Genomic DNA, 27,270 nt, shown 5'->3' with positions numbered 1-27,270 from the left:
GACCAGTCAGCAGACAGGTCCCAGTGCAGAGAGCATTGACCAGCTGAGAAGTGGATTCCTACCATCCTGAATGTGCATGACTACCAAGGTCAGAACATCAGTGCTGGCTGATGGGGCTAGTGCTGGGAGACTTCCTCATGTCTCACCAGTGAAAACAGGCAGTTGTTCCTGCATGAATGGGAAGAATTGATTCAGATCTCAGATCCAGGCACGAAATTTGCTTTTAAAAAAACCCCAAACCTTAATGAAAATGATCTCATACTCATCTTCCAGTTTCTTCAATAGAAGCATAATGTCAAAATGGAGATTAAAAGGCAAGAAAGTATGTCCAAATCTGCCAAAAGTTTTGTTTCCTCATGGAGGTGTGGAAAGGTATCTTTGTTACTAAACAGGATCAATTTTTTCTTCTTTCCTGTAATTGGACCTGAAGTGGGTGTAAAGTATGAATAAGGTATGTGCTTTTCTCTGTGCTCATAAAGAGAATTTCAACCTGCTTGTGTTCCACACTGCACTCAGTGGGAAACCATTTGGCATTTAGTTCTTTTCTCTGCTTCACAGTTAAACCAGTGGAAAATGACAAAACAAATTCACAATGATGTATTGATTCAGTTACCTACCAGGTCTAACAATTTCTAAGAAATCCTGATACGTTATATAGAAATAAAATCCGGGTCATATGGAGTTTTTTTCCTTTGTTAGGTTTTTTTTCATCACTTGATGTAGACTTTTTTTAATCTAAGGACATTCTTACTTTTTACTCTACAAAATATAACGAAATTTCAGCAACCAGCTGTAATCTTCTTCTTTTGCCATAATTATTTCAACTGATTTCAAAATAGAGTCTAGAATTTATTGCGTATTTCACCCTTACAAATAGTTGAAAAAAATCCTTCTATACATCCATTAGAGAGAAATAAATGAATCATGAAACAAAACAGTATCTATGCATTCTCTTCATATGCTAAAATAGTTTCTTGAAAATGTAATTCAGATAGAATGTAATAGTCTTTTTTTTTTACTAGGTTTTGCACAAAACCCAGCTAAGTCCCACTGAACATCTTGTGAAAAAGAAAACACAGGAAGTCCAAAACTGTAGCTGATTTTTCTTCTTGGCTCTGAAAATAGGAAGGGAGCTGAGGACCAGCAGTCACTTCACGTATCTACAAAGTGTATAAAAAAATATTCAGAGAATATTGACATAAAATGCAGGGTAAAAGGTCCTTTAGTATCATAAGGACTTGTTATAGGAAAACAGGCCAAATATCACAGACATAGCATAGATCAGATCTTCTGAACCTTATTACTAGTATGCAGTTTCTGATGAAGAAGACTGAAACCAACCAAAGAGAAACCCCACCAACACCATCAACACAGGGTGTTACATCCTCAAATACTACGAATTGCTTCTCACTTGACATTCTTTTGGCAAATTAGGGGTTAGACCCAAATCAGGTATTTCAGATATTGCCTATTTCTTTATTCCAGAAAACCATTCATATTCTTTGGTAGTGTTATGAGTTACAAAGCACCTGCCTCCAGGCAGCACACTCTTTTTCAAGTCAAAGAGGGCAGATCATGCAACTGTATTCAGGCTGGCTGAACTGAGCTCTCCAGTAGTTAGCTGGTATGTCCTCGTTCCAATGTACTTGCGTCTTGCAGAATGCCACTGCTAAATTTGGAGCTGCTTTTCAGCACAGACTTCTCAGTATCTCTGATCCATCAATCTAAATAGACTTGTACATGAGAATCTAAGTCAGTCAGGTTACAGTGAACTCTAGGGGCTTTTGACTGCCAGCTGTGCAGTGAAGCCTTATTTCTAGAAGGTGCTTCTGAGTTGAGAATTCTTGAACGTAAAGAAGTGTAGCTTTCAAGTGCATACAGTTTCCCTCAGCAGTGGAGATTCAACATGCATCAAAACCCTTTACATTTATTCACTTATTTGGCAGGAGGTTTATAAGCTTTTTCTTCTTGAAGTTCTGTGCAATATTCAAAGGAAACCTTTTTTCTTACAACAAAAAGGGAATAATTGGCATTCGAAGACTTGGATAATCCTTGAATTCTCGCAGGTAGGTGCAGTGTTTATCCTTTGCCCAGACTGTCATCTGAATGAAGCAAAGCAAAGTGAACAGCCCCACTGGAAAGAAGGGAGAAAAAGATACATTTCAGTATCAGATTAAAAACTTGCTCTTGTTGCTGACATCACTTCAGGAAGAAGTACCAAAACATTACTCACCTGGAACACACTGAGTCATGATAGTGAAACTGATCCAGGTCCCCACCTGTTTTGGCCAAGGAAATTTAAAATGTTTCTGGTGACAGCATTTGCATTTATGTCTCTATTGATCAAAACCAACCTTATCCTAGTATAGGTAAATAAAAAAGCCAAGGTCAGCCAGATCAGTTTCTAGTGTTAATAACCTTTAGCCAAAAGGTGAACAGTGCCTTCTTATCACAAACAAAATCTTCATGTTTGATTCCACAGCTATTATCATGAACAAAAGGTAAGCATTACAACATAGTGTCCTTTCCATTTCTCTGCCTACTTTGTATTTATCATCAGTGCCAGGAACAATAACTTCCTGTCTGAGGCCAAATTCTGTTCTCATTAACATCTGTTAATCACCTCTGAAGTTAAAACTTGATGCTGTCTTTCTGTGCAAGAGTGAATTTTACACTGAGTTGCACTGGTTTTAACTGCTTTTGAACCTGAGTCAGGAGTTTGGCTCCTGATTAAGGAATATGAAGCAATAAAATGATTCAAGCTTCTAAAGGAATCACAACCAACACATGCAACTGCATAACAAGAAAATGGGGAGGGTGACCCGGGTCTGTTTTCCTCTACCACAGTGTTTTCTATTTGTGTGTGATATTCCTCATATTATAACCCCACCAGATGCCCCCATCCCCTCACTGCAGCATACATTCAGTGGCAATCTCCCTGTTCTTGTCTGCAAAATTTGCACTGCTTTGGATTCATAGAGTCAACTAGGTTGGAGAAGATCTTTAAGACCAAGTCCAGCCTGAAGCACAGGCACAGGGTCTGGACTATCTGTTTATGGTTAGCTCTGCCTCAGTGAAGGAGAGGAAAAACAGGCAAGTTCCTGTCTGAAATCTGATTTTATGGGGTTTAGGAGAGGAGGGGAAAGGTATTGAACGGAACTGTTTCATGTTTAACATTCCAAAAGAAATGAAAATATATTCAGCCAAACTAAAATCTAAACATCTTGTTTGAAAATACATACCTCATATGTATAGTTAGGGCAAGATACAAAGAAAAACAGCCATGTGAAAGGATTCCTTGTTGGATATGGGATCTTACGGGTTTTGGATCCTATAGATCAGAAAACAAATCACAAAATATTCACATTCCTAAGTATATTGTTTCCTATAAAGACAACCCAACTTGCCTACTCTTGTGTCTCATCACTGTCAGAGGGACAAGCAGGATGTGGGGGGAAAACAGGATGTCCTCTGGACACACAGGAAGGGTTGGGAGGAAATGTTCTGGGCATTAGAAAGTCATCTACACATGCCTTTGATCACAGCCACTCCTGTAAGAAGAGGTACCTTAAGTTTTAGATTTAGAAGTTAAAGGTTTTCTTAGGTTGTCACAAAATGGGATTTTAGCAGTCACAGTTGATAGCTGTAAGATGTTTGACTCCTGCCTAAGGGATCCAGGCCTGAACACAGATCTTGTGCCCCTTATAGAAGCCAGTGAAATTACTTCCTCGTGCTCACCAAAGCATAGCTTATACTAGCTTTGTTTCATTTTGTACTACCAGTGTAACTAATACAACTGCTCACCCCAACACAATCTGAAATGATCAAAATTCCAGTAAGATAGGAAGTGCAACAATCTTGGATTCCTTGCACTGTCTGATCTCCCTTAGGATCCAGTCTCAACAGCTCTGAGCAACCTGTGCTCCCACAGCAGTCAGCTAGCAGGTATCAACACCCTCCAGGATCCCTCTTTTATGAGGTAGAGTAACTGTAGAAGTACTGAATGGCTTAATCAAAGTGCAGTTTTTACCATTTCTCTGAAGGTCACTGAGTGCAACATGAATGGAAAAATTTCCAGCTTCACACAGCTGCAAGAAAAAAGCATGACAGGGTTAAACGTGTGCTTCCCATCTACTGACTCTTCTTCCTTTTGTTATTTCCTGGGGTACTTACAAAAAAGGGGGGGAGTAGGAGGAAAGAATCCATCATAAGCATAATAAATATCCTTAACCACAGTTGCTGTCTGACAGGGGGACTGAATGTCTTGGTTCAAACATGAGCCCATATTGTACTTGTATGTACTTATATTATACTCACATATATTTATGAGATTTGCCAGCAAATGTGGACTCTCTGCCCAAAGGATCAGATTTACTGCTTATATAATCCCTATGAGATCTAAAGGCAGTAAACCAAAGGGGATAAAAGTAAACCTTGCTTATCTTTTGATAAAAACTTGCTTTATCTTTTGATTATACTTATGTCTTTAAAATCACCAAAACCCCCATCATTTGGATAGTTCCGGTTTCCTTAGAATACTAAGGAAAATTAAGGACTCTTAAGTTTTCTTTTCTAGAGTATAATTTATAAGAATCATGAAATATAATTGACCCAGCTTCCTCCACTGGTTTGAAATAATGCTTCACCAATCAATTATGCAGGAAGTGTTTTGAAATGACCCATTTACACAATTATGGGCTGTCTCCAGCATCTGCAAAGCATAACTATTAAAGCAAATGACTGGTGGTCAGAGCTCCTAAGTTTTATTGCCAGCTCTGTGCTGTCAGCTATGTAGTCTCTCTATAAAATGAAAACAGATGATGAACTCACAGAATTTTCCTACTAGGAAGCTGCTATGAGATCCTGTAGTTACTGACAGTTTCCCAAAGCAAGTGAACAGCTGATGTTCCAAACAAGTTACATATACATAGAAAGAACAGGTACATCTTGTTGGCTACTCTAATGTTGCTTCTGCATGTATGAAATGTTCCTAGGAATTGTGAGAATGGACAGGCAGTGACTTAAGGCTTTTTCTTCCTAAGGAAAGCTGTAAAAAACTTCTGAAGCCCAGCAAAATGAACACCTATCCCTGGAAATGATCAGCAACAGGTATATACTTGCTTGGTTGGCCAGTTTTCTGAGTTTTGTGATCTGTTGTGATCCTTAACACTCCAGCAGTTCACAAAACAAACTCACCGGCTTTTAAACAGTGTCACAAACTGTTAGTTCAAGGCTTCTTTTAAAGGTTATGAGAGATAATTATCCCACTCTTGGAATGGATACTAAATCAAAATCTTCCCTTGTGTACAAGATCACATTAAAAACTGAATAGATTGTTCAGTATGCAAGTGGTCAGCTTCATAGTATGTCCCTGCTGTTGAAGTTCTAAATACCTGCTTATCCTACTCACTCACCCACTTATACAACATGAGAAATAAAGCAATGTGTTTTGTCATTTTATTAAAAGAACAACAAACCTACCAGAAACATGATCACAGCAAAATTTATCTGTTTTTTCCCATAAGCTATAAAAACAAAAAAGTTTACATGTGAGTAGCACAAATAGGCAAATACATAAGTACTTAAATCATATTGAGAGTTGTTTTGCTACTTACAAGGAGGAGTGTAAAGAGGATGATTGATGTAATAAGCAAGCCAAGCTGCAAATCCCCAGTAATACAAGCAGTTCTGAAAAACAGGGAATTTTTCTTTGTTTTAGTACAATCCTCTAGGCCAGTATTCACTGCAAGGACCGCTGATAGCAATGAATTGGGCTGATTCTTCAAGCTGCTGATAATACAACAGAAAATGACAGTACTAAGTGTGGTAAGGCAGGAGCAGACAACAGGAGATTACAGGAAGGACACAGTGCGCATCCAGTAAGATTTCCTGACAAATATCTTGAAGCTGTTAAGTTTGTAAACAGTTTTAGAAAGTATGATCATAGTACTGAAAACAGATCTATTTTGTCTGGCAAGCCAAAAGATGAAGTGCCACCTAGGCTATATGGTGAAGAGAGACCTGTTATGCTGACCACTGAGACTTTGTAAAATCAGATTCAGGCACTGTGCTTTCTTCTCTGCTTATTAGTTTGTATTGCCCAATCTCTTGCCTTTCTTCTTCTCCTTCACCCCATCAGTTTTCTTTCTTTCTTTCCCATGCTTTAACTTTTCCTACCTACAGTCATGGTGCCTGACGTTTTCCTTTGCCCTCGCACTGCGGTATCTTTAGTTTGTCCCTTTTGCTGCTGTCTTTGGCTTTCTGTGACCTGGCTTCCATTCTCTAAACTCTGCTAAAATACCTCATGGCTGGGCTGACCAATCTCAAAGCTCGTTCACAGGCTTCATCCATGAAAAACTTACTTACAATGTCAATCTCTGCCTCTCATTTGGATTTCCTTGCCCTGCCGTTTGTGGTTTTTCTTATGACACTCATTCATTACCTTGGTGACAGGTTATCTTCTCCCACCATATATATCCACAGGTAGGAGGAAGGCCCTTTTTTGGCCTATTCCTCTTCTTCCTCTATGCTCCCACCTGTGGGTCTTGCAGAGACGGACCTTAACCCTTGTCAACAACTCTGAAATTTGCCTCTCATCAGTTGAGATTCCTTCTTTTATCAAACCTAGTGCCTCAGCTTTTCATGTTTTAGGGCATGTTTGGTTATCCCCTGCACTTCAGGAAGACCAAAACTGAGCTCTTCATCTTCCTTTCACCATTTCTCCTTTTCCTTTCTCTGATCTTTCCTTCCCTCCCATTTTCACCTAAGTGAAGCACTGCCCCTCTTACTCTTTCTTGTGATGCTTTTTTCGTGGCTTTCCATAGGTTCACATACCTTAAACACTTCTAGGCTTTTCTGCTTTCTCCTTCACAGCTTTCCTTTCCTGCTCATGAAGAGTAAATCTTTATTTAAGGCTGCATTCTTTCCTGTTCTGGCCGATCTAACTTTTTGGTTTTTTACTTGGAATTTTTCAGTCTATACAAACCAGAACTGAATTTCTAGTAATAATACCCCAAACAAGTGATTACCTCAGCATCTGCAGCCCATACTACCTGACTGCAGTGTCTGCTGGTGTGTTTTGCTGCAAATGCTGGTGAAGGGTAAACCTTCCCATCTGTTGCAAATGTTGGTATCAAACATTTCCTTGTCTTCCCACTTCCATTTCAGAGTTAATTGAACCACTGAAGTTCTCAGAGACCTCAGACAAAATAGACACCCTTTGGGGTATGCTGTTATACAAGCACATGGTATGTCCTTGCTCTGAGATTATATATTAATAGCTAGCTGATGAGAAAGAGCAAATTGTTATCCAGTAATTACAGATCAGGTGGGACATAAGAGAATTATAGAATCATAGAATAGTTAGTGTTGGAAAGCACCTTAAGATCATCTAGTTCCAAACCCCCTGCCCTGTGATTACTTCCCTTTTCCTCAGGAAATGCAGCAAAGCCAGAAGAATGACTCCCATGAGGAACAGTTTAGTGGGTGTTCTATCCATAAACTACTTCTTCCTCCCTAACACTAGCTTCTTCCAGCATAACCCACAATTTACTAACTGCTGCACAAACCTAGGAAGAAACAGTTTCTTGTAATCTTGAAATGGCATCTTATGAAAAACCTGTCCCTAACTTCAGGGCTTGGCACAGGATGGGTCATAGGGCAATGTATTTCAGTAAGCAAATAAATTATCATGGCTCAGCTCCCAACAATACACACTGTAATTAGGCTGAGCAAGTACTGTTCATCCAAAGAACATGTTTTGCTGCAAGAGTATTCCTCAGCTATAAGAAAACAAGCTTTAAGAGTGGAGTCTGCCACTGCTAAGGTCCTTAGCAGGAACACGACAAATGTCTAGCTGCCACTAGAAGTCGTATTGCTCATAAAGCCTCCAGTGAGGTTCAGGTAGAAAGAGTACATGCAGACTACATGTAGGCTTTCAAAAGAAAGTGTTTCTGTGACTGTTTCATATTCCAGGTAAATAATACAGTTTTACAACGATCTTTTATGAAAAAAAAAATAAGTAATTGTGGATCAAGATCAAATCTTGCAGGGATCCCATAAATAAATTATTCCTAAATTCACAAAGTTATGGCTAGGACTTTTATTTTCTCTGTTCTAACTGATGATCCCTATGATGGCCACAGCTATTTCTTAATGCCCTGCCTGTGTTTATTCATGACTAGCATATACCCTTCTGTTTGTCTCATTATATTGCCTTCTGGTTTAAATGGTATTTCTTTAGGTCTAGGGTTTTTTTTTCCTCCAGGTGTTTTTATAGAAAGCAGCAATATCCCTTCTATTTACCCATGAAAATGTTCAGTAAGACTAGTTATATGGCTATAATCTTTGAGGAATTCCACTGGTACCTCCCTAGTATTAAAGGCCTGACATGCTTTTCCAGCACAACCACAATCATCTTTCCTTTAGTTAGTTACTTTATCACCACACAATTTTTGTATTCATCCCCATCTTATTCAGTCTGAGCCAGTTGTTTACTAAGTCCACATATATCAGGTGTTCTACATTTCTGCTTTTGATGAACCCCTGCTGCATTTTATGGCATCATTTATTCCTATTTCCATTTGGGAAACAAAGGATGAAAATCACAAATCTCATTAATTCCTGTCTTAGATCTCTGCTTACTGAGACTGAAGTGGGTCTTATTAAAGATAAGATTCCAGGTGCTTAGGAAATAGGCTATGTATATCTGCTATGTATGCGATCAAACACTTGAAGCAAGAAGCTTTGTCTACCACCTGCATGTGAGAGGAAAAAGGAAGAGGATATGATACTTTTCTCACTGGCACAATTTTGGAGTAAAACCACTGAAGTAAATGAAATTATACAAGCAGATCAAACCCAAGCACTGCTAAGAGATAGAAGAACTGTGAGCAACTTTACAGATGAAAGCGAGTACAACCAACCTGAGAAGGTGGAAAAGTTGAAGCAATCAGAATGATCAGTACAAATGTCAATTTTAGCAACAAGTTTGTATGGCCTGAAAGGAACAAGTAGTTGTCAGAGACAGCAGTGAGAAAATGAAAACTTACCACACTGCACACATCCTTTTTCAAGGTAAAGTTTCTCATTTTTCTGCTGTTTAACATGCATTAGCTGGTCTTGTGTCAAGAGCAAGGCTTTAAGAAATCTACTAGCCTTTTAACAACCCCTGTACCCTTCCACTGCAGAAAACACAGTAAATTGGCAGGAAGTATTCTTCCTGAGGGTCGCTGCTCAACTACAGACCCTCCCTCCATTTGGAAAGCATGAAGCTGCTACCAGAACTACCAGAACACATCCATTAGGAGTTAGCCACAAGGTAGAGCTTCAGTTGCTGGAAGTATGATGGCCATAAGGCAAATTCCAGGGGTCTGTCTAAATACCAAATGCTAGAATCCCAAATGCTGATACTATAGGCTTTTCCAGTTCCCTGTCTTCCTGAATATAAAACATGTATTTGAATACCTTTGTGTATTCTGTTGCAGCCATTTGTAAAATAACTGCAGCCCACTCGTAACCATGCAGTTCACTGTACTACTTCACAGACATCTAGGCCTGCATCTCAACAACTGCCCTATGGCACAGAAGCAGTAGGAACATTAGGGAGTGCTCTTGCAGGAGAAGAAAATACAGAACAACCAAACTGCTTTGTGCTGGATCCAAGCTAAATTAGCAGTTGCTTAACAGCAAAGACAGTGTTCAGGGCAAAACCATTCAACATTGTGCTTGCCTGTGCTATGTTAAAACTTCACGCTGTTACTAAAACCTTCTCTGCCAGGGAGCTAGATGAGTGATTCTGAAAGCGCAATGAGATTATTATAACATAAATAACAGTATGGCAACATGTGGGTTATACAATAGCAACATTAAGAAATCTCTTGATAGAATTACAGCTTTACAGGTGAGATTTGCTGTGTGTTACTGCAAAAGCCACACCAAAAGGTCTGTGCTGCAGAGGCAGAGCATAGGTTGGTTAGGTTGGATTTGCAAGAGGGGCCATGGATAGATTCTGACACAATTTACCTTCACAATATTCCTCAGTGGCATAGTTCCATGGGAGAACCGATGAACAAATACTGTTTCAATCAACCTTTTGATGTAGTGGAAAGAATGGCAGATACATGCCAAGCTAGAAACAGCAAGACAAAAGCATTTAAGAGTGCTTAAAAAAACAAGTGTGGCAAGACATTTGGAATAAGACTACAATGCTAACAAGAAATACTTGCTCAGGCCTGCAAAAGGACTTACTTAACTACTGGATGCGGACTTGATGTAAACCTCTCATCCAGTCCATAGACAAAAGGCATGCGGAAATAAAACAGAAAATAGATGAACAATGGACCTGTATATTCTATCAAAAATACCTGCAAAAAGAGAGAAAATCATTAGACAACTGAATTACATGATGATTTTGCTTTGGTTTCTTAGTGATAACTAATGCAGTGGGATAAACACCTCCACAGATCCAAGACGGCATTTAGAGAGGCAGGGACTGAACAGCAGGTTTGAGCTTAGGCTATGAAACTGGTAGTCATGCATGTAAACATTTGCAGTGCATTTGCCTCCATTGCATACAAACAGCCATTGCTAGTGCAGCTGACACAGTGTGGACATGAAAAGATAGTAACGGCAGCCCAGAGATCATGATAAATATGCATGCATGTTACATTTACACAGCTCTCGCCCTTCTCTAGCCCTGAAAAACTATTGCTTTATTTTGGGTTAAAATGAAATCTGGTGAAGAATTTGTCTTGGAAAAGAAGAGCTTTGCTTCTAAGGGATTAATTTTGTTAAAACTGGAAACACAGCTTGTAAGTGTTCACGAGTGACCCCATCTGTATGAGCAGTTAGCACAGCCTGGGAAACAACCAATACATTATGTGTTCAAACAGTCTTTAATATGAACACAAAGAGGAAAAAAAAAAAGTAGAGAGGAAAACAAAGAAGCTATTATCTAACTAGGTTTCATTTCAAATAGATGTGCATTTCTGAGGAGCATCGTTTTAAAGTCAAGTTAACCTTGGACCAAACGTTAACAGTTGGATTATTCACACTTCTGCAGGTGAGGAAGGTAGGCCCATACCTCATTTATGGAGAAAGAAGGGAAATTGATTGTACTTCTGTCAATAAAAACCAAAACAAAACCAGAAACCAAACCCCAACCACTGTTTTCAATGTATTACAGTTATTTTTGACACTCAGACAAGTTGTATTATCAACTTCTGTACAAATTAGCATTTTCTGCAGTGAGGATTGGGTTTGATTGTAGATGACGAGTTTAACTTCTTTATTTTATAATACAGAAGTATTTCTTGGTTCACATTTGAAGTAGCTTGAAAGTCAGGGAGAGCAGAATGGAAAGGAATGATTATGGAATGGCAGAAGTTTGGTGTTTTTCTGCGCTGCGATATTTTGGCATATATTAACGTGTGTGTGTCTTGGAGTCTACATGGCCATTAGAAGCTTTTGCCTGTCTTACTGTTGTGAAATAGCTGCCTGATTTATCAGCATTGCATGCAAAGTAACGATGTGAAGATTCAATCTTGCAGAATATTTGACTTCTTTTATTTTCCCTCCTATGAATGTTGTCTTTGTTCTTTGTTGTTAACACAAGTTTTTATTAATGTCTCATACCTAAAAAATGGCAAATATGCCTTTAAATTATTTGGTATTTTTTCCTTCTGTGCTGTTTCCTTAGAACTAGTGTAATATGTGCATCATTGGTCTCCTCACTGCATAAACAAGTTGCCTGACAAGTACAGGATTTGCATTTGAGCTAAGACAGTAAATATGCGAGGTCTTTGTGAATGGCTGCTAATGCTGCAGAAATTATCAGCTGTCACTCTCTTGCCACCAGCAGCCACACACAGACAGCTACTTACTGATCTTACTTTGTGAACTCACTTCAGTTGCTGACATGTGAAGTTGTCACACGCCTTTCTTCAGGACAAACTTGTAGGAGTATAATCCTGATCTTTGTCAGAAGAGTTCCGCAGGCACCATGAAGCAGATCCCCAAAAGCATTTAGGCACTTAGTTCCTACTGATGTTGCAGTAGACATCTAAATTCATCTGAGAACCTGAAGGTTAGTTCAGCAGAGCCAGCCTACCCTGCAGCAAGTTTTCCATTGCTGCTCTCCCAGGGAACCAGGCATTCAGAACATCCTCTTACTGCTTTCCCTGATTAAATGAACTGAAGCAATGAAGATTCATTGCCTGCATCCACTATCAAAGCAGGCATCATGCAGAAGTACTGGAGACAAAAACGATGTAAGGAAAAATTAGCCATTAAAATGGCTCAGGCTTAAAGCGTAGCTCACCGTAGTCCATCCTATCTGTGGCCCTAAATCTTTAAAGTATAAGGTAGCAGTTGTGCCAACAGGGAGCTGCTGCAAGGTTTCCTCATCCCTCAGGGACTTTCCTTCTGAGAAGGAAAGAAGTAATTACATCAGTGAAATTCAAGTCAACTTTGGCAGCGTATTAGCTTTATATTGTGCTTTAACTCATCTGTGGGAGTCTTTGAGGTAATGTGGGTTTATTGGAAACTCAATAAACAAACTGAGGATGTTTATATTTTTTAATTACTATTTTATCCCTGTAATCACATAAAAGCCTGGATCCTCTAGGTCAGTTAGGAGAATTTTTGGTCCTATGTGGCTACCTAGTCTAGTAGACTTGCTTCATTACTGCTACAGCAGAATTTGCTGATGGGTCACTGGCCTTCACCATTGTTCACTGGCCTCTTTGTCAGCTGCACCTCCTTCTCTTTCATCTCTTATCATTGCTCACTGTCAAACAAACAGAAGCTAGAATAATCTGAGATAGGAAGGCTTTCCTACAGGTTTTCAATGTTTCCTTTTTTGCCAACCAACCAGCTAGGAGGTGATTCCACAGCACTTTAGCTCGTTCTCAAGTTTCTAATGCCCAGATCTGGGGGAATCTCCAGAAAGCCTGGATTTTCCCATTGCAAGTCTCACAACATAAGTCCATAGAGGAATCTGGTAAGGTAGATCTTTGAAGAAGGGAATAAGATACTCATAGGCCTGTTTCCACGGGCAGATCCTACTAATTTTCACCAGTATACTTGTAAGGAACTGTTTAAATAAAATTACACTTAATGGAAGTAAAAGAATTTGCCACATTTTATACTGAACGCTAAAATGAATTAACACAGCTTGGCAATTAGACTTTCTTTTGTGTACCCAGGCCATGTACTAAGAGGCTTCTAGTAGCAATACCTACTACTGCATTAACGAAGCCAGCCAGCTGGCATCAGCTTTGTCAGCAAATCCTACATCCATGGCAATGTGTTTTGCATTAGCTTACCTCAAAAGGACTGTAATTCCTGCCTGAGAACAGAGGATTATGTGAATTGAGAGCTCTAACTCATACCCCTTTTTAGTGCTAGCAGCTGAGCATCGCTGTGGAGATCATTTCACTGCAGCTAAGAGAAATTGGTATCGTAATTCTGTGTTGCCTATCTTGAGAACAAAAGTGCTCAGTAGTTAGAAAGTGCATTGGAACGATGTGCAGAGTCCTGAGTTAATTACCAAGCACCAGGCACATGGGTGGAAATATGTTCAATACTTTCAAAGTACTCAATTTATTCTGGGTTCTCTTCAGCCTTCATAGTGCTAATTAACATAGCTGGAAACTCATTCCTAAGAGCTAATGCCCATGCAAAGTACACCTTTTGTGTCAGGCCCCTGCTCAGAGCTTTGTTACTCTGTTCCTCACAAGTACTTACTTGGATCAAGTTTTATCGACTGCCTTGCTGGATACCACTGAGGATCTGTAAAACCATACAGAATTGTGTGATACATGATGTTTTAGATCATCCAATACTATAATGAGTGCAACACAACAAGAGAACATTTAGTTAAAATCTGTAGGGGTATTTATTCAATACAAGTATCTGTGAGAAATTTTGCAGCAGAAAAAATACAAAGGTGTATCAGGATAAAAAAACTATACCGAAATCTCCCTGTGATCACATTCATATGCAGGTTACTCAGCATTATGTGTGTGAACATCACATGTTTCAAATGACATCATTTTCTCCTGTTTATATGCTGTGTATTCTGTTGTGATGCAAACTGCTGCAAAAGTTATACTCACATAATTTATGGAACATCAATCTGATTTCCCTAATTGTGGCATTTGGTTCCACCTAGGGAACAAAAAAAAAATACGGTATATGTGAGATGCATACTTTGAAAGACAATAACTAGGTCTGAGACTATTCAAGCAGAAATGTTACTCAAACAGTGTGACAGCATAAATTTTTAACAGATGGCTGCATTGGTATGGGCGGTTCAAGGTACTGCTTGCAGGAAAAAGGGAGGATAATTTGTGACATCTGCTTCAGAGGCAGCTTCTGTAGCAATGATCAAGGGTTACTACAACAGCACTGGCACTTTGGTGGCTTATGAGTGAGTAAAACACAACTGGCACCATCTCAGTGAAGCAGCTGAAGTTGTCCTCTTCACCCAAAAACTCCTTCTGGAAAAGGGTTGAAGGAGTCTATAATCAGTATGAAGTGTGTATAATCATTGCCTCTATCAGCCAAAGGAAGGCTATCAGGAGATTAGATACCCTTCATAAACACCAAGTTTACTTAAGAAAAGTTACTAGTTTTTAAATAGTCACCTAGCCTTTTAAACAGGTTTTGGCTTTACCTTATCTAGGAAGCATAGCTGTTCCTTTGTCTTCCAGTCAAGGATTTCCACCTGATAGGACACAAAATTAGAATTACTAATGATCAGCTGAATAATCTGTAAACTCTCACTTGCTTCCCAAATTCAGTCATTGCTCAGGGTGAGACACCATTTTTCTCAGATGCGTGGACTGTGGTAAAAACACTTCTGGTGTGCTCAAGAGACCGCTTTAATCATAGCCAGGTTCTCAAAGCACACAACTTGCAAATAAACAAGCCTTTTTGCCAAATAAATTGTATTCAGAAGCAGAAGTAGCTAACTTACTGATCAAAACACACTGATCTGGGGTATTCTGCTACAGCAAGAGGAACAACTATGGGGTAGAGACAGGAATCACTAAGGAACACAATGTTTATGATTTGCAAAAGTAGAAAGAGAGTTGGGAGGGGCAAGTGCATATATATGCCTGTAAGCAATATTCAGAGTACATACATATTGAAGATTAATGGGCATTGTTCCCAGAATATTTTAATTGTAAAGAAACTGAAAAACGTTAGTGGACATAGTGAACAAATGCAGCTGAAGATCTGGACTTCACAGGTCCTTAAGAGGCTGATGTAGGAATATTCCGCATTACTCTTGCCTCTCAGATCACGTGTGTTGATAGCTGCATTTTAGCATTTTACACTCCTAGCCATGGTTTAGCTACAGCTCTGAAAAGGAATGAGCACTTTGGCAAAAGGTTATGATTTTAATCAACAGCCAAGCAGAAAAGGTCCCAGATGTCTCAAAGCCCAGTTGCAGCAGGATAGCAAAACCTAAAATACAGAGGTGGTGCTTTGGTTTAATTTGTTCTCATCAAACACTGTAACAGAATTTTGTGGTAGAGCTAAGAATGAAAGTCCAGAGCTTATCTGTCACACTAAGTGACTGGGACTGTCATTACTTTGTACTGAAAGTTTGTTGTTTGGATTTGTGGTGGGGGGGGTTAAAATAAACATCTAGCATGAATTACATTTGGTATTAACTGGCCAAGAAGATGGATTAACATTAGACTTTAAATATGATTCCTTACTAAAAATAGGAGTCACAGTCCAGTATCTTTTTAATAGGGTTGCTTTGAAGAGATCACTTGGTTAGAGTATCTTATTTCTGTTTTACTTGTCCCAAATTGTTCGTTCTCTATTGGTGCAGCACTTCAGCCAGAACTATAAGATCTGATCAGTTCTGTGCAGTTCTGGTGTCCTCAACATAAAAAGGACATGGAGCTGTTGGAACAAGTCCAGAGGAGGGCCACAAGGATGATCAGGGGCCTGGAGCACCTCCCATATGAAACAGGCTGAGAAAGTTGGGGCTGTTCAGCCTGGAGAAGAGAAGCTGCGTGGAGACCTCATAGCAGCCTTCCAGTATTTGAAGGGGGCCTACAGGGATGCTGGGGATGGACTCTTCATTAGGGACTGTAGTGATAGGACAAGGGGTAATGGGTTAAAACTTAAACAGGGGAAGTTTAGATTGGATATAAGGAGGAAATTCTTTCCTGTCAGGGTGGTGAGGCACTGGAATAGGTTGTCCAGGGAAGCTGTGAATGCTCCATCCCTGGCAGTGTTCAAGACCAGGTTGGACGAGGCCTTGGGTGATATGATTTAGTTTGAGGTGTCCCTGCCCATGGCAGGGGGTTTGGAACTTGATGATCTTAAGGTCCTTTCCCACCCTAACTATTCTATGATTCTATGATCTCTACAAGGGATACCAATGCAGTGATATTTTCTACGTCTGCATTGTAAGCTCTAAGTGCAACATCAAGGGAGGTAAGCATTTTTCCTCCTTTGGGACAAGTAACGAATATGTGATAGATTATTGGGATATTATGTGTTTTCCCTTCACTTTTTATATTTGAAATAACACAAATTTCAAGTTTTAATGTCCCTGTGGATCATCTCCATGGGAAAGCAAATGAAGTGAACCCCTTCCCAAAGGGTGGTTCTTGAAACATAGCATTTTGACTGTTGCAGTCCACAGAACAAGTACTGTGGGGGTTGTAAAACATTTTTTATTCCTTCTGATGCCATATTCCTACGAGGATTATTTAAATCTTTAATGTATCTTGAAACTCTTGTGTCATTGAATACCATTGGGCTGTCCTACAGATTGCAGCAGTGCCCACAGTTTTAGCAGTCTCCTTCCCATTCCATACCCACTCCCAGCATACATATTTTGGATCAGGATTCCCCAGGGGTAGTTTTTGTCTATGGTCTTCAGTGGCTGTATTAGAGGAACCTCCTCCAGGCCAATTACAGATTGGTTTTGGATGTCTTTCTGCCACTCATTCTCTTTTAGTAGGGTTATTCTCATTATGCACAAGGCCCGACTGAAAATTATGGAGCATTTTCTTTTGCTCTGTGGTTTGCATGAGAGTGGCTGTGCAGAAAATTAGGTACTTCTGTGAACCTCTGGAATTAGTGTGGAAAACAAATTACCCAAGATCCTCTATATTGATTTTGGTTCTATTCTACCACGTCTCTTTGAACTGGCGAAGTGACATATCTGCCTGTACTGGCCCATTTCTTCAAATACTTAAAGGAAGTCTATAAAGATGATGAATCCAGACTCTTCTTGAAGGTGCGCAGTGATAATGTGCCTACAAGGGGCCTACAAGAAAGCTGAAGAGGGACTTTTTACAAGGGCCTGTAGTGACAGGACAAGGGGAATGGCTTTAACCTGCCAGAGGTGAGACTGAGATGAGCTCTTGGGCAGAAGCTCTTCCCTGTGAGGGTGCTGAGGCGCTGGCACAGGGTGCCCAGAGAAGCTGTGGCTGCCCCATCTCTGGCAGTGCTCAAGGCCAGGTTGGACACAGGGGCTTGGAGCAACCTGCTCTAGTGGAAGGTGTCCCTGCCTGTGGCAGGGGGTTGGGACTGGATGAGCTTAAGGTCCCTTCCAATGCAAACCATTCTACAATAATGGTGAGAAGCAACAGACACCAGTTGCAATAACGGAAAATCCAACCAGATACAAGGAAAATTTTTCACCATGACCTTGGCCAAACATTGGAAAAATATCGCCTAGAGAGGCTGTGGAATCTCCATCCTTGGAGGTATTTTAAATTGGACTGGACAAGACCCAGTGCCATTTGATCTAGCTGTATCTGCTTTGAGCAGGAATTGGACTACATGACTTCAAGAAGTCCCTTGCAACCTAAATTATCCAGTGTTTGTTTTTTTTATTTTTCATTTTCTTTTTTTTGGACACCCATTCCTGAACTTCAGGCATTTCAATTACTTTCAGTTACTTTCAAGATCTAAGCAAATATCAACCTTTCCCTTTTCAGAAAGATGGAACAACTTCAGATTCCACTCCAGTCCATAGAAAGCAATGACAGATTGAAAACAAGGTGACCATTTATTCTAATTTCACACCTCTTAGCTGTATCAAAACATCCCCCAGAGTTTAGATGTTCCCTGCTTAAGAGACAGAGATTACATCTTTTCTGATATCAAGAAATGTCATCTTTTCTGAACATAATGGCCAACCGCATGAACCCAGGTGGCACTGAACACAGTGTTTCCAGTCTTCAGGCACAGCACCAAGTCAGTTAATGTGTTGGTTGGCAACAGTTTTTAGATACCCAGCAATCTGTTTTTGGAACACTTACTGATGGGTATTATCTCTTTCAAACAGAAATTATTTGGCTCAGAGAACTTGAATTTCTATGTGTTTTCAAAGCATTTAGCACATTTAGACACTGACTGTTGGCCTGCACTAGTGCAGGATGACTTACAGTCCACTTCTTGTGTGAATTTTTAAAGGTATTTTAAATTGCAGCTTCTCTAAAACTACATTGAGTAGAACTTAATCAATAATAGGCACATTTGTGCAAGGATAGATATGTTAAAACTCTTTTATAAGTGACTATGTATCTCCAATGTTAAGATGACAAATCTATTGTATAAGGATTAAAGACTGATAGTGGCTTTCAAAACAGAAAAATTCTTAATTGCTTAGAAAAGCTTGAGGGCAAAGGGTATTATCAATACATGATATAAGCAGAGAAAAGTACCTTCAGCAGTTAAACTTTAATTCAGAAAATAAAAGGGGGAAAAGTTTATTCATGGAGGAAACGCAGTTGAGCAAAGAGCATTTAGAAATGAATTTTTAGGATGCAGTGTCCCTGAAATAGGATTAAAAAAAGGATAGAGTCGATCAAATTCCTGTTTAAATAGTTTAAAGCCATATCAAGTACTTAAGGATCAGCAGATCTTCAGAAATTATATGATAACTATTATGGCAATACTGACACATTTATCATGTCTTGGAACTCGTATTTGCAGCCATTTGTACTCAGCAGATTGAGTAAACTGCAGATGAGAGAGATGTTGTGAGACTGACATAAACATTTATTGTATTGATTTCTTTCTAAATCACTCAGTAAAAAAACCCTGCTTATTTTACAGTGGAGGAACTAATCAGCCTGAGAAAGAGTAATGCAGAATTCATTCTGAGCTATTAGAGTGCTTACACAAGTCAGGTGCCTGGAGTTTAACACTTAAAAAAATCCAGTGGTTGCCCAGTCCTAACTACCTTTTTCTAACCTTTTTATTTTCCTATGGAATTAGCCAGTTTCTCTGTCTCCTGAGACTTTTCTGGTAGATTGTTTTGGTCCTGAAGAAAGGAAGCATGCCTTAGTGTGACCTCACACAAGGGCGTATCAGGAATAACTTCCTTGAAGTCGATATTGTTAAGCCAAAGGGCCTTTTAAACCAGTGTAAACGTGTTGCACACAGTGTCCTGAGGTGGGGAATTCCATAGCTTAGCTACATGCTGCATGAGGAATCCCAAAGCAGAACCAAAGGCAAATGTTTAACCACAAATCGAAATGTCATCATCTTACCTGTGGAGGGCTGTACCTTATTCTGTAAGTAGTCCAGCTAAGTAGAGCCTTACCTCTCTGAAGCAATTAGCTCACATTTCAAGAGACTAAAACTTTATTACATTGTTTGACTGTGTATAAAGAGAAAGGATACAGTGACACCCATACTGAGAAGGTTTTATGCAATTAAATTTCACTTTTGTAGAATTTGGATGTCTAACATTTACAGGTTCACAAGATACACACTAGGTGCTTACTCCCCAGCTTCCTAAGTTCTGTGCCTATGCGAACCAGGGAGCACCACTGTCTGAACTGTGCTGAAACTCATAGTACATTTTTAGCTCTTTCACCAGTTTCAGATCTGTTAGTTAGGCATGCTTGCATCTAAATCCTGGAGGACCTTGATCCAGTAAGCATTGTTATCCCAAGCTCAGCACAATGCACAGCATTTAGAGTATTTTTGAATGAAACTAAACTGTTAGCAAAGGAGATGATCTACTTCATCCTGTATAGGTAATGGTTAGACACACTGCCAGGAAGTGGCATTCTGCCATTCCCCACTCTGCCCATAGCTGGCTTTAGCCACCATCAAGGAATAAAGGATTCAAGAGAGACCAAAAAGTACAGGCAGGAAAGGGCTGGAGTGTATTCCAGTGAAAAGCACAGTCTCCTAACAAAGAGAAGTTCTGAATTCCTGTCTCTGGACATTGTGATTCTGTTCAGCATTTCCCTACAGTGGATGCCGCTTGGGATACCACAGAGTGAAGGGATAGAGTTGATGTAAACTTGGATACCTTAACCAAATTGTCCAATCTGCTTTTGCAGCTGGGTGCCTAACCTGAAGGCATGGCAAACCACAAGTTGTTTTGTGGACCTGGACCAGAACTGTTAACAGACATAAAGCTACAGATGGTCATCCTTCAGAAAAACAAATCCATTTATATAATTGGCAGGAGATAAAAGGAGTCAGTGTAAGAACGGTCGGGAAGGAAAAGGAAGGTGTGTTCCCTCAAAGTGGGAGGCTGGTTTATTTCTGACAAAAGAAGGATTGTTAGAGGTTTGTGCTTTCACAGCAAATTCTGGCTCTTGAAAGCCTATGAAAGGTTTCCAGCTTTTACTAGCATGACATCTTCCAGGAGGACATACAAGATGGGAAAGGAACCTGCACCAGTGAATACTGACTCAGTGGGTATTTACTTACACTGGCTAACAGAGAGCTGCACATTGCCAATTTCCCAGGCATACTGAAGAGTCACATCATTCACTGAGTATCGCTGTCACTATGCGGTAGGCTGGATTAACTCCATCTGAGAAGCTCAGCCAGCTTTGACTCAACACTAAGTAGACATCCAAGTTTTTCAACACCACTGTGTAGCCTTTTCCATGTTCAGGAGAATGTTTGTTGCCTCAGGGCTTTAATTTATGGTGATAATATTCAGGTAGAAGAGGTTTATAAATTCTTAGTGAAATCATAATCATTTCTTTGCACTGTGATTTGCAATGTTTAACTTCAGTATCTATAGTTCCATTACTACTGTTCATGGATCATTTGGTGTATAGGTGTCAAAAATGTATATCCGGTGTATGCTTTTGACATGGAATTGAAGAGAATGAAGAGAGAGAGATATTTTTTCCCCCTTTTCAATTTTTCCCTTTATCTTTTTGGTATCGAGGATAGGTCTGCTGTTTTTTACAGGGCAGGAAGACTGGAAGCCCTAGGAAGTTTGGACCTTACTCTGACAGGTGAATTTACAAGATTTGTATTAACCTGTTAAAATATGCTTCAGAGAAGTCCATTATTTTTTCTAAAATAGGACTTGATTTTAAACATAGCCTTCAAATTCTGATTACTTCCTCCCAAGTAATGTTTTACTAGCATATTTTCCTATGCAAAATTGGGTTTCTCTCTCAAGCTTCGTAGACAAAAAAGGACAAATTGCTGTCTTTTAAGTGAAGCAGCACAACTAAGTGTTAGAATGTGTTGGTAAGTGTGTGGAGAAGTGGTGAAGGCAGAGAAAGGGAGAATATTTTTCCGTATCATCTCATCTCTTTCTGTGATAATAATCTATGTGTTACTTGTGAGAACAGAGCAAATGTCTCCAAATTGGAGCAAAAATTCCACCAGTGTCCCTTTAAATGATCATTCAAATGTCTCTCATGTGGCCTTGTCTTGTTCAGGCAGCCCTTGGAGGATACAGACTCTTAAACTCATCTGCAGTCCTGCTTTTGGCACTTGCTCTCAGTGCTCTTAGTCGATGAGGCTCTAGACAGCAAAGCTCTGAGTGGGAGAAGCCTTTGTAACAGGAGCTGTGACATCTCAGCAATGTCAGCTTGGCAGCAGGCACCCCTGCCTTGCATCCAGAGGGTTTTCATGGCAATCAGAAGGGGGGAAACTTTAAATGCCAGCAAGGGAGGTCAGTACATTATTGCTTTTAGACTGTACTGCACATGTCAGTTCAATCTATCCTCAGGGAGGGAAGGCTCCAAAACACTTTTGGCTATCACTGCTCACAAAAGGCACTTCACATCCAAGCCAGTTAAGGAAGCAAAAGTACAACTGCAGCTCTTATGCCACTGATTTTCTACAGTATGAGTGCATTTGTTCAAGTATCTTTCCCCCCCAGAAGTCAGAGCATCACACCATTTTCTTTACGTGAAATGCTTTTGCAGACCTGCACCTGTAAAGCAGAAAGAAAAGGTAGAATTCATCAGCCTAACTTCAGAGCTCTCCACTACAGACATTTACATCCGAGGATGGCATATAGACATACTTTGTATGGAAAAGAGAAAAGCAGGCACTTTTAGGATAAACTGTATCATAAGCTCTGAAGCATAGGTGAAATAGGTCAGAAGAGCTCTAATCAATTTGGAGAAATGAGCACTCCTAGAGAATATTAGTTATCTAGATACAAGTCTGTACCATAAATCTCTACATTTGTGAAGGTGAATCTCCTCAAATTCTCAGGTGCAGTACTTTCAGGCATGCACATATTTCTTTAAACTGTAGTTCTTCTTAAGCTTTTCCTATGTGATTAAGTGATAAAAAAGCTGAGGTGAAATTAGAACCATACCAATGCTTGAAGTAGACAAGACCTAATCTGGCATTATTACAGAATAAGAAATGTAGAGGCAGTCAGGGAGACATAAGTCTAGGAAGGAGTACAGGGACGTGGCTTTGCACACTGGTTCTGCCACAGACATGAATAGAGGGAAATAACTCAGACACACTAGTTTTTCTTGCTGTCCATCCGTTACACCCAGCATTACACCCAGCTGAATTAGGTGGTTGCTCTTAATTCTTGGCTGTTTGAACACAGCTAATTCAAAATAAGAAGTTCAAGGTACTTCCAAAGCTGAATCTGCCTTTCACTGGCTTCTTAGTAGTCACTGTAATGCCATGTTGCCTCTTTTTTAAGTGTTTCTATCTTGACTGCACTGAGAAAGACTCCGATAAAGAAAAGGAAGGGAATTAACAGCCAGTGGACACTCACAATCAGCCTGATGTTCTTGCCCATCTTTTTGTAGGTCTGTCACTAAAGAGTAATTTTATCCATGCATACTATGTTCTCAGGAACCTATGAAATTGATTGTGTACTAAGTGTGGTCAAATGCACAAACTCAACAAAAAAGGAAGAAACATTCCACCAGTGAACTTCTGCTAAACTTGGAATAGTCGTATTTCTAAACAATTCAGTCAGCCACAGTTTGGTGATCGTAAAGTGCCTCGTGATTCCTATAAGGAAGTGCCATAGAATAGCAATAAAGGGTAAATGGTTTAAAGATATATGGGGGGAAGTTCAGAATGCTACAATGCCTCAAACAGGGAATGTTAACATTTGTAACACCTAGAGAGATTGGGAGAGGTGGGACACTTACCACCTCGCTTTTGAAAGCTCTGTTTTGAATGCATGGTGGGGAAATGCAAGTCAGAGTTCTAAATCAATGAATTTGTAACAGAAAGGAACTCTGTGAGGAGACCAGTGCAGAAAGTGATATACAACAGCACTGCTCAGAGAGCTACCTAAGACTTTGTGCCTAGCAAGATGGAGTAGACCACTCCACTTCCGTGTGTTTCCACATCTGTAAAGTCAGGTGACATTAATGATATCTGTGCTTTTGATGTTTTCCAGTAACAAGTGCTATTTAGAAGTTCAGGCAGAAGAGCAAACCTGCAGAGCAGACAATGACAAAAGACATTCAGAAGGGTAATACACATATGCCTGCTCCTCCTTTTGGATTTCCCAAGAGCCTGGGATACTGGTAGGTATGCAGGAGGCAGTGCAAAGCTTGGTTGCTTTTCCTTTTAGCAACCGGGGAAGCCAACACTGCAGAGGAAAAGGAGGTTGTAGGTCCCTACCTTGCACTCGCAAGAGCCAGAGGCAGCTTATTTTCCTAAATTGTTTGTCATTTCCAGTACACTTTTCTACTATTTCTATTCCCTGGTGTTGGACACTGTTAAGATTTGGCTTGACAGGGTGCTGGGACATCTAGTCTAGGTCATGCTTTGCCTAGAAAGGTTGGAGCAGGTGGTCCTTAGGGTCCCTTCCAACCTAGGATTCCATGAGAGCTTTGAAAAGCAAAATCAGAACTTTTAGGCCATGGTAAGTAATAGAGGAGCAGCCACTTTTCAGGTAGTTTTGAATTCTGTGAATGTTATCATGGTTTGGATTGTGCCCGGCGGAAGGAGGTGTGTTTGTTTTTAGGCAAGTCGTGCTGCAGAAACTGGAGCGTGAGCCTGCAGGAACACAGGATTGCTGCCGTTTAGCTTGTACTGACCTGTTTCTGCAACGCAAGCCACTCCGAAGCATTTTTGTGTTCTACAGCCTCACTAATTCTAGCAGAGAGCCGGTGTGGCTATTTATATAAGTTGGTGAGATCCATTACCCCTCACACTCTCCAGTGCACGTTACTCTGCACTCTGTACACAAGGAGCTGACTGTACTGAACTCCGTCTGGCGATTTATGGTTTCCCACGCAAGACTCGAACGCACCGGGTGGCGGGGTCTTCCCAGAAGTTGGGGACAGAAGGTGCCGAGAACATTCCTCGCTCTCGCTCTTTCCCTACGGCCGGGATGCGCTGCCAGACCCATCCCGGCAGCCTGAGCACGGCTTCGGAGAACCCCCGGGAAGCCCAGAGCCATTGATCCTGCGCCTCCGCGGACTCCTCCTCTCTCCTCTTTCTCCGGGGCCACGTCCGAGGACCACCGGGGCCGCGGGGAGGAGGAGCGGCGAGGGGAGCGTGCCCGGGAAAGGCAAGGACAGGGCGGGCTGGAGCCCCTTTTCCCCCTCGCCCCAAGGAACCCCATCCCGAGCGGTGTAAGCCCCCCCTCACCGGCTCCCTCCGCCCGGCGCCAGGGGCAGTCACTTGGCTGGGCAGACCCTGGAGCGGATGGCTCCGGTTCCCGGGTGCTCCAATGCAGATGGAGGGGGAAAAGAGAGGAGCCCGCCGGGACCCCGCGCAGCCCCGTCTGCCGAGGGCAGGATGCTGCGGGGCCCGGCCCGGGCTCGCCCCGTCCGCCTCCCCCCGGCACGGCCCGCACCCACCTCGAAGAAGCCGGCTCTGGTGCCCATCCTGCGGACCGCCTCCGGCCGCCTCCCGCCGCGGCACCGGCCCCGGGCACCGCGCTGCGGCCAATCAGGCGGAGCTCGGACCCCCCGCCCCGCCCGGGTCCATGCTGCGGGGCCCCGGCGGCTCCGTGCACTGCCCGCACGGCTGGGAGAGGAGAGCGATGCTCACCGACCGCCTGGCGCGTCGGTTCTGTGGCCTGTCTGTCAAGGGGGGAGGGTTATTTTGCTTTGAACGTTGCAGAATTTCTACAGGAAATCAATCGTGTTTCAGGGTTTTTTTGCAGCTCTGAAGTAGCTTCATGAGATAACCTGCACTAGAAACAGCCTTCTTTCTTCCTCTGGTAGTTTACATTGTGTTTCAGGGGTGATCGGACTGACAACAGAACTCTGCTGAGATCCCTTCTTCTCCTGTGATGTGTTCCTGCCGCCGCTGAGAATTAAACGCATAGCATAAAGCAGTACAGAGGCTGGTGCTGCTTTTCCTCCACCCAGTCTTCCTTACATGATATCCTTTTTCTAGAGCTAAGGTAATTAAATATCAGCAAGTTCTATGCTGCTCTAAAGGAACATTGCTTCTTCACTGCCATAGATTTCCATTAGACAGAAAGATACATGCTGTGTGCTGTTTGAAAACCTCCTGCAATCCCTAAATTTAACCTGATTCCATGGAATTCTAACTATCAAAGTTACTTAAATGGAATATCAAAAAATAAGTTTCACCCAAAGAAAAGGCCTCTGCTGGAAAGCTGGACAGCCAATCAGGAGCACGCAACAGGACAGGATTCACTCCTAGTGTAAATATGGGCAAGCCTAGGAGGTCTATGGAGAGGTGTACACGCCTTCTCGAGATGACCACAAGTCTGAATGGTCAAATTTTGTGCCAGGTTGGACCTTTTGGGGTTTTATGTCAAAGGAAACACAATTACTGCTTTTCCATCAGCTGACAGTTTTCTCTCTCAGTGTGTGTCACTCCCAGATGCTCTGTGTTCATACAGCGTGGAAAACATTTCAAACACATGAAAGTTGTCCAATATGGAAAAGTAATCAGAAGGCAAATAGAAAGAACATTTAAACTAACCTTCTGTACACAAAAGCGATCAGGCAGTGCTTCAGGCTGACAGAAGTTATGCAAATCGGTTCCCTGTGTTAGCACAGCGTGTAGCCTGGGGAAGGAAATCTGTTAGAAACACAGCTCCTATCGCTGTGCTGACAGCACAACTAGTTTGTGGCTAACTGTTCCCCTTAACTGTAGTTAACACCAACCACCACTACCCCAAATCTCCAATACAGAAGGAATTTAAGGTTCATCGTGTGGCCTCCCAGAAGCTGCCTGCTCTTAAAAACACCCTCAAGTCATAACACTTTGTTTCCCTTGGTGTGTCTGCAATGAGATCAGCTAGTGTAAAACTGGAGTGAGGTTTAGATGTAAGTTTTAAGCGCCATCAAATGTAGACATAACCCAACCATGTAAGTGCTTGGTTTGCCTTTGGGACACTTAGGGTCTGCCAATGACTGTCTGTCACCTAAAAGCATCATGGCTACAGTCCAGATGGTTTCACTAACACGACCAGGCCTGCAGAGCTGCTGAGGAGTGACGTTTCTCCGGTGATACGATGGTCCCACCAGTGATGGAGGCCTCGCCGCAGGCAAGGAGCGGGGCAGGCGGCTCAGGGTGCAGCAGCGGAACCAGTGGGTGGTACCAGCAGAGATGTGTGTCGGGGATCAGATAGACAGAGGGACAGACAGACACATGCACGAACAGACAGATGCGTGGACAGACAGAGGAACAGACAGACGCATGGACAGACAGATGCACAGACAGATGCATGGACAGACATTGGGACAGACAGATGCACGGACAGATACACGGACAGACAGATGCACGGGCAGGCAGACAGATGCACGGAGAGACAGATGCACGGGCAGGCAGACAGATACAGGATCGGACAGATGCACGTTCAGACAGATGATGGACAGAGAGACAGATGCGCGGACAGAGGGACTCCACTCAGCGGTCGCAACAGCCCGCCCGCGGGCCCGCCTCCCGCCAGCCCGCCCGGCACCATCGCCCCGCCCCTCCGCCAAGCCCCGCCCCTCTCTGCCCGCGTGCTGCGCCGCAGCCGGCCCCTAGGGGGCGCTGCGGGGCGGGAGCAGCCGCCTCTTTCGGGACCGGAAGGCGGAG

General features: G+C 41.7%; 1 protein-coding gene and 1 long non-coding RNA gene across 5 annotated transcripts; one reads left to right on the top strand and one right to left on the bottom strand.

The window, feature by feature from the left end:
* Window positions 1-1,320: 1,320 nt before the first annotated feature.
* Window positions 1,321-25,760, bottom strand: LOC133225926 (very-long-chain enoyl-CoA reductase-like). 4 transcript variants are annotated; one of them, XM_061378873.1, is made up of 13 exons: window positions 25,065-25,760; window positions 14,678-14,728; window positions 14,118-14,169; window positions 13,747-13,791; window positions 12,320-12,423; window positions 10,249-10,364; window positions 10,024-10,129; window positions 5,616-5,688; window positions 5,482-5,525; window positions 4,031-4,088; window positions 3,243-3,331; window positions 2,234-2,279; window positions 1,321-2,134 (listed from the first exon to the last, which is right to left on the bottom strand). In XM_061378873.1, the coding sequence occupies exons 1-13, from the start codon at window positions 25,089-25,091 to the stop codon at window positions 2,007-2,009; spliced, it is 939 nt and encodes a 312-aa protein (XP_061234857.1). In that variant the 5' UTR covers window positions 25,092-25,760; the 3' UTR covers window positions 1,321-2,006. The 4 variants fall into 4 exon arrangements, 3 of the variants coding, with proteins under 3 accessions (XP_061234857.1, XP_061234858.1, XP_061234859.1); XR_009729322.1 differs by having other exon boundaries at window positions 2,035-2,134; window positions 2,234-2,360; XM_061378874.1 differs by lacking the exon at window positions 2,234-2,279.
* LOC133225930 (uncharacterized) lies at window positions 4,980-9,859 on the top strand. The gene is made up of 3 exons (XR_009729323.1): window positions 4,980-5,109; window positions 5,720-5,879; window positions 9,546-9,859. It is a non-coding gene; the product is annotated as an uncharacterized LOC133225930 (long non-coding RNA).
* Window positions 25,761-27,270: the final 1,510 nt, after the last annotated feature.

This window comes from Neopsephotus bourkii, unplaced genomic scaffold (assembly GCF_033783945.1).
Source record: "Neopsephotus bourkii isolate Nb327-2 ecotype Australia unplaced genomic scaffold, CSIRO-AGI_Nbou_v1 NB_1768, whole genome shotgun sequence".
In the NCBI taxonomy this organism is placed as follows: Eukaryota; Metazoa; Chordata; class Aves; order Psittaciformes; family Psittacidae; genus Neopsephotus; species Neopsephotus bourkii.
The sequence above is the reverse complement of the archived record's forward strand: the minus strand, read 5'-3'. Positions and strand labels throughout refer to the sequence as shown.

What these genes read in the sequence shown, in the direction of transcription:
- LOC133225926 (XM_061378873.1), bottom strand. Translation starts at nt 25,091, where the DNA reads ATGGGCACCAGAGCCGGCTTCTTCGAG. An exon ending in CACTGAGGAATATTGTGAAG is followed by an intron (nt 5,689 to 10,023) that starts GTAAATTGTGTC and finishes CCTGTTTTTCAG; the next exon opens with AACTGCTTGTATTACTGGGG. An exon ending in TCCTCTTTACACTCCTCCTT is followed by an intron (nt 5,526 to 5,615) that starts GTAAGTAGCAAA and finishes TTGTTTTTATAG; the next exon opens with CTTATGGGAAAAAACAGATA.